This window comes from Magnolia sinica, chromosome 2, assembly GCF_029962835.1.
Source record: "Magnolia sinica isolate HGM2019 chromosome 2, MsV1, whole genome shotgun sequence".
Classification (NCBI taxonomy): domain Eukaryota; kingdom Viridiplantae; phylum Streptophyta; class Magnoliopsida; order Magnoliales; family Magnoliaceae; genus Magnolia; species Magnolia sinica.
The window spans coordinates 5212100-5223211 of NC_080574.1; the positions used below are offsets into that span (position 1 = coordinate 5212100).

At 39.2% G+C, this 11112-nt stretch overlaps 1 protein-coding gene across 1 annotated transcript; it reads right to left on the minus strand.

Moving 5' to 3' along the window:
- Window positions 1–1483: 1483 nt before the first annotated feature.
- Window positions 1484–5931, minus strand: LOC131232597 (membrane-anchored ubiquitin-fold protein 3-like). Its single transcript, XM_058228942.1, has 3 exons — window positions 4962–5931; window positions 2336–2506; window positions 1484–1944 (listed from the first exon to the last, which is right to left on the minus strand). Exons 1-3 carry the CDS (start codon window positions 5089–5091, stop codon window positions 1892–1894), a joined length of 354 nt encoding a protein of 117 aa, XP_058084925.1. The 5' UTR covers window positions 5092–5931; the 3' UTR covers window positions 1484–1891.
- Between the last annotated feature and the right edge of the window lie 5181 nt (window positions 5932–11112).

Below are 11112 nucleotides of genomic sequence, written 5' to 3' on the forward strand. Positions count from 1 at the left end.
AAGTGGACCACACCACAGGAAAACGGTGGTGATTGAATGCCCACGATTAAAAACTTCATAGGGCCCACTGTAATGTTTATTTGTCATCCAACCTGTTGATTAGGTCACACAGACCTGGATGATGGGAAAACACAAATATCAGCTTGAACCAGAACTTGTAGCCCCCAAGTAGTCCAAGAAGTTTTTAATGGTGGGCATTCAATCACCAGTGTTTTCCGTGGGGTGGTCCACGTGAGATTTGGATCTACCTCAAACTAGGTGAACAGCATGATAAAACACATGCATCATGGTGGGGTCCACAGAGCACCGTCCAGCAGCGACTCGCTACTGGCAGTGTCAGTATGCAATCCAGGTCCGGTCTATACCCTTGGACGTGGTGGCCTACGGATCGACAGTTGATGGTCAAAAGCAATGGCCTTCATTCAACACAAGAAAGAAAAGGCCAAAGGTCAAATATGAATAAATGATATGGTTAAAATATCTTCCACCCAATGCATGGTGGGGGGGCCGGGCCCATATAACCATGGGCCCCACATGTACAGTATCCTGTGCATTTGGTGATGAGCAGGACCACGTAATTCCTCCAACCTGGCTCCATGTGTACCTTGAGGTTTGATTTTTTCTATCAGCCGGTAACATCATTACACTAAGTAGAGAAGCAGGTGGAGAGAGGTTTGCAAGACGTTGGGAGGGAGAAACGGTCAAGGTATTGGCTACTTTTGCAATACTTTTAACGTTGAACTATAGTTGTTGAATTGTGGTCATGTTTCAATGGTCCAAAACCACGTTAGCATGATGGAGCCAAAATTTTCAACCGTTACATCATCAAATCTTTTCCTTTTGAATATTGACAGTCTCCTTTTAAGCATTTTATGGTCTTCCAATCTTTAAATTTGTTTTTTATATAACGATCTACTGTGTGGCCCATCAGATCAACCCTGTGGATAACTGGAAATTTTCCCAGATCCAACAACTACAGTCCCCCAAGTAAAAAATATTAATGCATTCTGTTGTATTTCTGAGGACTGAGTAAGTAGACCTCTCCGCCATCCTTTTGTGTCTTAATGGAGTGGCAAAATTCCAATACCCTCTCTCTCTCTCTCTCTCTCTCTCTCTCTCTCTCTCTCTAATTACTTCTATGTACCATTTTCTTTGGTCAGCCCCAAACCCAAATGTGTCAGCTAATGTTAGGCCCAAGGCCCAAAAATCAGCCACATCTATGATTGAGGTGCGCCACACGAATGGAAATAGTGGACAGGGGAGTGATATGGTTAACCAAACACTTGGAAAGTGGGCCACAATGATATGGTCTATCCAAACACGTCCTAGATGGACCCAACTAGTATCTGCCTGTGGTTCAGTGAGGAAATGAAATTCACACACAAGATCATTGTGCCAACAGTGTTTGGAACTACCCACCCAAAGAGGACTCTTTCATGGCAGCATTCACATGCATTTGCTGTCTTAACCTGCGATATCCATGCAGCTGAAACGTTCGATCATAAGAAGAGAATAACAAAGCAATTGGCTGCCAATCTTCAAACCAGAATCCCATTTATACAAATCCCAAACACCAATCACATCACGAATGTTCTCTTTGTTTCCCTCTTTTCCTTTTTTGTTTTTTTTTTTAGTATGACGAGTGGGCGATTGAACCCAAAACCAAATGGAGAATTACCATTCGGATGAAACACAGGGTTCTATGCAGGAGATCTTTAAGCTCATAATTGAAATTACAGTTGAAATCGACGACCTCCAAGCTTACTGTGGCCCACTTTCCAAGTTGGTGCAGGGGAAAAGATAAGGCTCCCAAAGGGGTCGACAACCAGTCTACTGAAACACAAAAGACGGGGAACTTGAGCGGACGAGAAGATCAAACCATTCCTTGCTGTCACAGAATAGAGCATGCACATCTGCTCTTCGGGGAGTCTGTTTGCACCTTCTCTGTGACAAAAACATTTCTATGTTAGTTTTGGGAAAAGGAACCGGAATTTTGGATCAGGACCCACATCCTGCATTTGGCATTCATGGGTCATGCAACATTAGTTCAATAGGTGATTGGGCAACATGATTTAACTAAAATATTTGTTAATAAAATTGCTGAGATAATAGTTGCATTGATTTGCTAAATCAAGGGGCATGTCAGTATTGCGCATTCAATCACAGAAGTTCCCTTTTAAAGGTTCCAATCACAGAAGAGTAGGCCCTGCTGCACGGTTGTTGGCCGAGAAGGAACATAAAAAAGAAAATGAAAACCGTTTTACTCGGCTGAACATTGTATATGTTGACAAAACAGAAATGGAATATGAAATACAATGTGGGCTCCTGAAAATACCATTGTTTTTGTCCAATAAGGGAGGCCTAAGAACAACATGCATGGTGATGACTCCCCCCGGAAGCTCTCCGACTGGCACCCTTGACTCAGCAAGAGTCCTGTTGTTCTCCAGTATTTTACCTGCATTGATGAGCTTCACATCGCTTATCGTTTTTGGAGCATTTTCTTTGTCTGTCAAAGATTATATTTTTTGTAAGAGAAAAAAGAAAAAGAAGAAGAAGAAAAAAAAAACAGTTACTCATGTTTGGAAGCTTAACCACAATAAGATGGGAATGTAACGCTTCAGACAGCCCAAAACCAATTCAAGAACTAAAGATTCATTGCTTTAACACTCCGAAATAGAATGAGTTAAATCCAGTCGTAAAAGATACAACTAATTTGCATTACTTCCTCATATTCAGTAGTGGTAGATTTCATGATGTGTTTTGGATTTTGAACTGAATTGCCATTAAACCAATGAGGTTTTGCTAGAAGACATTGGACGTATTGCAAATAAAAGCAGACTTTCCAAACCTTTTGTGTGATAGGGCTCCCCTTGGATTAGGTATGCCTGGAAAAACTCTTAGATTGAATATTTCAACCCTTCAATTATATAGAGGCTGTGGTGGGTGCCTATATTCAACGCTAAATAGCCAAATTCTCAAAGGGTTGAAATATCCAATTGAGAGCTTTTATTTGTTGTCTATCCACCATACAAAAGTGAGAAGCATCATATAAACAGTTTAGATCATTTGAAGATGATACAGATTCAAAGGCTAAGGACCCTTTCATTGAAAGAAAAAAAAAAAACCAATTCCAGTGGTTCGAGTCCCAACATATCTTATTGCAATACATTATTCCAGCAAACCACTTAACGAATTCAATATAGAAGAAATGACCAACATGGGAACAGTTTAATTCATTATGACAAACAAAATCTCAGTTCCAATTCCATGCGTTTCAAGTTGAAACTGAAATGATCTGAATTGTAATTTGGGAGCTAGTCCCTTGGTATGAATGGAGTGGGTTTTGCAGTTGAAGAGATTGATAAATGCAACCGACGCAAGTACTCGAACATGGATAGTGAGAAACTAAAAATAACAAATCCAATACCCATCAATGGCAAGTAGAATTTGGGGAGCCACCATGAACACAATCTCAGTATGGTAAATCAACACCAAGAATGCAGTTCAGATGGTTACCCTAATTTACGAAGTAGATTTTTTCTTTGGAATGATTTAGGGAAAGCTTGGACGAGGATATGACAATGATGATTATGATTTTGGGTCCTTTTGGGCAGGACATCCCACAAAATAGGGATAATGACTTAATTCCAATTTTGGGGTGCCCTATGCCTCCATATCAGATCCACACCTATGAAGTGTCCTTTTTCTCTTGGAAAATCCCAATTTTCGAATGTTTTACAACATACAAAACATTTTAAGTTCAACTCTTGGGATTTTGCACGAGAAATTGCTTCTTCACCAGCACAAATCTGACACGAAGGAGGGCATGGGGCACACTAAAATCAGGACCAAGGTATAATCCTGTTTTTCGGAGAAAGTCAATAAAAAATGGGGTGGGGGACCCTAGAATTCGATTTTGATTAGGATAAATCAAACAGTCATGCAAGGGGGATACTAAACTTGTACAATATACATAGAGACAAATCCGCAATCACAAGAATTTAAGAATTTGATGTATCGATCAATCATCGAGAATTTACGGAGAACGGATACAGAGCGCTAAAAATGGGAATACATATATGTGTCATGGTTTTAAATATCATCCATGACAACTCCGTATCCTCCGAGTTGTATCAGTTTCAGTCCCCAACGAAATGAGTCACCAGACGAATACAGGACTGAAAAGGACCAGTCGGGGTGAGTTGTGATGGTATTAGTACGAGGGGAGTCACACTCCAAAACTGCTTTTTAAATCCTTGCGCAAGCTAGGCAAGGATTATTACCACCCAACTAAACATATTCATGAAAAGTGCAAATGACAACAAATCAACCAACCAAACAGGGAAGACCGGCGAACGAACGTCAAAATCTTCCCAGGAAATCATGAAAGCCCAAAATACAAGATTCTCATGCAATCTAGCTAAAACATAATCTGATGGGGTGATAACCATAAAAGAACTTAAGAGGCAGAATTTCAAAGTATCCTGTCGCTGATTCAGAGGATTTGTATGATATGTAGAGTATCCTCAGCTCCGATTCCCTACAAGTGGATCCCACAGTTCAGTGATTCAACCCATTGATCTGATGGGTACCAAGTGGCCCAAAAAATCTCCCAGATTGGACAATGCTAGCCATCCAATCTTTGGCCATTTTCCCCGGGATTATGGACAGTTGCTGTATTATTTTTCTTCAATCACCACATGGGCATCCATGACAATCCCCAATCAGATCAATGGTATGGATCACCAAACCATGGGCCCCACTGCATATCCTTGGCACCTGACAACACTCCTTGGGCTGATCATATATGTCCTCCCTTAATTCAAATCCTAAAATTATCATCAGAAGGAAATGAGAAAGAAATCAAAAGACAATCGAAAATCAGAAAGTTGGCACAGCAAGATCATATTATCAAGATCAACCGTGTTTCGAAAAAAGAAAAAGAAATTCTCCAACCTTACCTTGCGGCCATCGATTTACGATGACTTCTTTGAGAGATCCAATGGTGGTGGCAGGATCGTACTTGTTTGGCCCAATATCGGTACCGTCGAAAAGCCTGAATTTGAGCTCAATCAATTCCTCTCCAGCCATTTAAAGAACCTTATAGAGAAAACCCACCTCAAATTCACATAACCCGTCGCACGGAAACTATTGAATTCCACTAAAATTCCACAGAAACCGCCCCGATACCGCTTTTTTCTGAGAAGATCTTCATTAAAGATGGAAATTCTCTATGAATTTCATCCTAAAAAAGGAAACCGACAAAAACCCAGATCGAAAATTGTGATTCTCAAACCTTGAACACCAGAATTCAGCACGAAAAATCACAAGACCCGATCCGAAAACGCTTATTCTCGATGAGAAATTGAAAAAGACCGCCTTCCCAACGCGACCCACCAAAATTTATATCCAACCTGAAGATTCTTCTCAGTCAACCAAAATCAGCACAGAAGTGACGGAAATCTAAAAGAAAATCCCTCTTCCAAACAAGATCCTAACGCCAAACCCATTTAATGATGGATTTCGATCCTTAGAAAGAAAACCCAACAAGACCCAGATCAGATTTATCCATTCCAACTCCAAGAAGTCATCAGAAATGACAATAGATCCACAGAAATCCCTCCAAAATCCGTTCCTCAGACAAGATTGTTACTCAAAAGCAAAAGGTTGATGGATTTATACCTCTCAACATTGATGCTGAAGAGGCTGATTTCCAGATGGCACCTTTATAACTGACTTCTGTTTTTACTCTGGGATTGATACTTACACCCTATCTTTTTGACACATACACACCTTTTCTCTACTTTTGGTAACTAGAAGGTGCTACAAGTACCAATTTAAGAGTCTATCAAAAGAGAGGGTGTAAGTAATTTCTACATCTTTGAGTGGGGAATGGGTTACCCCCTAATTATTGCAAAAGACACTGCGAATACATTTTTGATTATTTCACAGCTTGGTTTGGTAAAGTGAAGGGTATTTTGGTCATTTTGGTGGACAAGCTAACCCAATTTGTTTAAGGAGATGATCCAAGTTATAATAAAATATGAAAAAAGTAGCCATGATATGGATGAGGGCTCTGGTGCAACTCATCTGCCCTATATCTTGATAGGTGGAAGGCCGGTTGAAGGCGATTTGTACGCATGACCCATCCAATCATCAATCTGATTCACCCATTCAAAAAGCCCCATCTTTGATTGGCCATAATTAGAAGATCAAACCAATTGGAAAATCCTAACCATCAGATTTAGTGGTGTAGAAAGGTATGGGTCACATGGGGCTTTTATTTTAATCTCGAAGAGTCCATTTCGCAGGCTACTCTTTAGACACTAGGATTGTCTGATTTGTGTCATTTTTTCATGGTGGCCCATCAATAGTAGGTCCCACCTGATGGATGGCTTGGATCAACAGTCGGGCTATCCATGTGCCCAATACTTCCCATTTGCAATGAGTTGCATTATAGGACTACTCACGAGCTCATGAAAACATGGGACATCTTTATTGTATTCCAAACGCGAAGGAACAAAAGCAAATTACAATATTAGATGAAATGATTAAAAAAATATAAGGACATTGCCTGTGCATATCTTGAGCCAATCATTGTATCAAAAATGAATTTCATGCCATTGTCGGCAGGTGGGCCTTTGAGGCCATTGGATTTTTCAAGTGGGAGGGAATGGAAAGGAAAAGCTGAGATTTTCAGTTGTAGCAGTTCTTTGCGAAGGAGAGAGAGAGAGAAGTGAAATTGGATTCTTGTAAAAGGTTCATGCACTCTACAAAGTCCTCTTTACCTTGAAAGCAAAGCACAGCACATGTCTTTTATGTGAAATTGATGACATACCTTCCTTCTATTCATTTCATAAAGATGCTATGCCATCCTTTAACTGTCTCCACGTATGTTAAAGAAATACAATCTCTCTCTCTCTCTCTCTCTCTCTCTCTCTCTCTCTCTCTCCCCTTGAATTATACAAAGAAACCCTTGCAAACAAATTACCTTTACCTCTCTCTCTCTAATATCCATTAAAACCCTTGCAAACAAATTACCTTTACCTCTCTCTCTCTAATATCCATTACTTATCCATTACTTATATTTTACAAAGAAACCCTTTCAAACAAATTACTCTCTCTCATTAATTTGAATTTGACAAAGAGCCTCAGCAACCGAATCCAATTAGTTAGTATGGGGATTAGATGATGATAGGTATGACTCTTTCAAACAAATCTATAAACATATTAAAAACAAAAAGTCTTCCCAACTTGCCTTGCAAGCCTCAGAGGAATGTTTGAATTTTTTTTCCATCTCCTTAATAGGAAGTGGCCTAAAAGCCACTAAGATACAGTACACATAGGGAATCAGAATACCCTAAAGCCATCATTATTTTGGTGCAAGTGGAAATTTGTCAACCAATAGAGTCTGGGCAGTTGGTGGATGTCATATTAATAATTTAAAAAAAAAAAAAAAATAGGGAGAGGTGGCTACTATAGCAACAGTGGAAAACAAAAATAATTAATGGTCAGAAGAAACTGATGGATATAATTGTTTGATAGGTTTGATTTGTGAAACATGAAAGCTATTCTGGGCTGGATAGATGGACATGAATTATCTTAATTCAGGTCTATTAGTTATCCCTCTCTCTAATAGCCATTGCTTAATTTTTTAGGGCGTCCGGGGCATCATGCGTTGAATACCTATGATAAGACTTGATCCGGGGCATACACTGGGTCAGGAGATCGAGTATTATCATCTGGAATATTGAGTTAGGTGAACAGTTAACAAAACAGTGTGGCAAAAAAATAAAATAAAATTCAAGAAATGTCCGTACACATTCAGTGTTGAAGATAGTGAAAATATTGGCCCCGAAAATGGAAACATAAAAAACTGGAGAATGAAAAGTTCAGGTTTGATACATTGTTCAACTCAAAGAAAATGGATGTGTGGTGCGTGCGCATGTGTATGTGTAATCCTTGTAAAGAAGGACATCTAAAATAAAAATTTTGAGTAAAAGGTTAAACTTTCTGTATCTACAAGTAATAATGCATATAGGCAATTAAATAGTAAGAAAATCTGTTCTTGACTTTTCAAATCCTCCTTTGTCAAGTACTCCATATATAAACTAATGGCCTCCTATTAAAAGTTTCCACTTGCTCAATTTTATCAAAGGAAGGCAACAACCAATCCATATGTTTAAATCACCCTCACAAGTTCTTTTTAATAAAATGAGTTCTTATGGAAAAGAAAAAATTTGTTTAATTCGAGTTATCTGGAATATAGAAAGTTTTAAACATTAATAATTACATATATTTTCTTAATAAAAAATACAAAGTTCAAAACAGTGGTTTATCACCTATCATTTGGTGTAGCCATTACTTGAATTTTACAAAGAGACCCTTTCAAACTAACTACCCATTACTTCTCTATCTTGTTATTTGAATTTAATAAATGGTTCCTTCTACACAAATCAGCCAAGGGTCCCTTTCAAGTAAATTACCTCTCTCTCTCTCTCTCTCTCTCTCTTGAATGGTCGAATTATATATAGAAAGAAACCTTTCCAACCAACCAACTACCCTCTAACTTGTATCTTACAAAGAGAAACCATTCCTTGAATAAAAAAGAGTCCTGATTATTATATGGTTCTCATTTTTTGGCATCTACCTTCTCCTAACAGTCTCTCTCCTACGCCATCTTGGATTCTGAAAATTGGTGTGCCACTTTTTCTATGGGACATATCTTCATTGGTGGTGAGACCCACATCACCTCACTACTTTAATTCTAACTAGGTAACCATGTCTATGGCCCACCACTTTCCAACCATCTCTCTCTTGCCCCACTCATTCAATCCCCATCATCCCTATTAATGCTAGCTGCATCCAAGGTGGTACACTTGTTTGGCACCCCACCATCCCCATGTGGCAACACGGCACACTTGTGTGAGATCCAAGCCGTTAATCAGGCAGAGGCATATACAGTATATGCCATCGCTGCTAAACAAGCCATTCTGATTATTAGACGGGCCACATGTGTAAAATATAAGGGGGTGGTTAAGAGAAATTGAACAACGTCAACATTCAACACGTGTTGCCGATCTCATCATCAGAGTGGTCTGATTTTTTAGTCAAGGCATCTACCTGGTGAGAGACGTCTGATTAGCGGATTGGATCTTTCACACGTGTACCACATTCCATGCTTGAGAAGTGAGTGAAAAAAGTGTGCTTACATGAGTTGAGGTAGAATGGAATGAGCTAATTGAATTATGAATCGTAAGATTCCCATTGACCTACTCAAACCACACGTGGGTATAGATATGCACATTACATCTCTAAAAGGTTTCCTAACCGCACAAGTGCCAACCTGGATTACGTGTGGTACATCTGAGCGGTGTCTAAGGTGGCCCCAGTATTTTAAAATAGGCCTATTCAATTGTTAGGTGGTCCACTCCATAAAAACGGACAGGTTATTTATTAAATAAATAAAACATGCCGGCGGTCCAAATTCAACGACCATGTTTGGACTGGCATGATTCTTGGGTATGGTCTTTTCACGGTGCAGCCGCTTCATGCATGGCTCAAATGCCCCCACATACTTGGGTGCGGCGTTGTGGAGGGAGAGGACGTGTATGGGGCTGGCAAAATGCAGATTTCAGAGTACTTTCTAGGTTTTAGGTAGTTTGATTTTGGCGAGGCTGTTGAATGATGATAGAGCCGTGCTTGCTCGCTCTAGATACTCCTGGGTTACTTTGGCAAACCTAAAGGCATGGGGGTAAACTAGATCTATTCCGTTCATCAGTTAGCTGCCTTATTTTAACTATTGAACCTGAAAAATCATAATCATTTAAAATTAATGTCGGCCCCACTACAAGAAACCGTCGGGATGCAACGCTCACCATTAGTTTTGTATAAGACCAATGTGGTGTTCATATGCCATCCAATGGCTTCATATCATATGACTCGTAATGATTATGAAACATTTACCAAAAAATCACAGTATTTTAAAATTCAGGTGGGCCATACCACATGAATTTAGAGATTTTAGGTAGAATTTGTTTGGGTGGCTCACCAAGTCTTCCTGATTTTTGACATCGAGACCAAAAAAAAAGAGTGTGTACGTGATGGACGCCGCAGATTTTATGCATGTTAGGCCGTTTTTTCCATGCTGAAAGACGCTCACATTCATGCTCTTTCACATCTATACATGAAATGGCTAATTCCTAACTCCACCTTAACTTTGGGTTAATTGAAGCTGCCTCCCTTCAGTTGTACGGCTGTTATATTTTTACTTCCAGTTCTTTTTGAATTATTACAACCATTCCATGATACTGGTAAATCCTTGGTAAATAAATAATTATTACTTTTTCACCTGGTTTGAAAGTGTGAGAGTAATTCCACCTTGAAAATCGATACAAAAGTGTTGACTTAAATCCGTAGACCCCACTGTAATGTATATGAAATATCCGCACCGTCCATCTATTTTATTAGAACATTTTGGGGCATGAACCAAAAAATGAGGCATATCCAAAACTCAAATGGCCCACATGAAAGGAAATAGTAGCCTTAATTCGTTTACCATTGAAAGTTATTTCTTTCACTGGGCCCACGTTGAGGTTTTTTCAGCATCTAACCTGTTCATAGGGTTACAAAAACATAGATAAGGGGAAAACACAAATATCAGCTTGATTCTAAACTTTTAACGGCCCCAATAAGTTTTTAATAGTATGCGTCTGATTCATGTTGTTTCCTGTGGTGTGGTCCGCTTGAACTTTGGATCTGCCTCATTTTTTGTGGTCATGTCCTAAATTCAGCTAGCATAACAAATGAGCGGTGTGGATAAGTCATATACATCACGATGGACCCTATATTGATTTTGTAAATTTCTCAATTTAAATATTAAAAAAGTTGGGAAAGATGTAGTAATTACCTAGGTAAATAATTATTACCCATTTACATGCTAATTACAGTTGAGCCGGAAAATCAAACAGGCCTAAGAGGAATTTGTGGTAAATGACAAAAATAATCTTGTTTGTGGAGCATGCTTTCACCTACATGTGGGGCTTATTGTTATCAATAAATAGCATCCAACCCATCCAAAAACGTTGCTCCATTGTAAAAATTGGAGGCCCA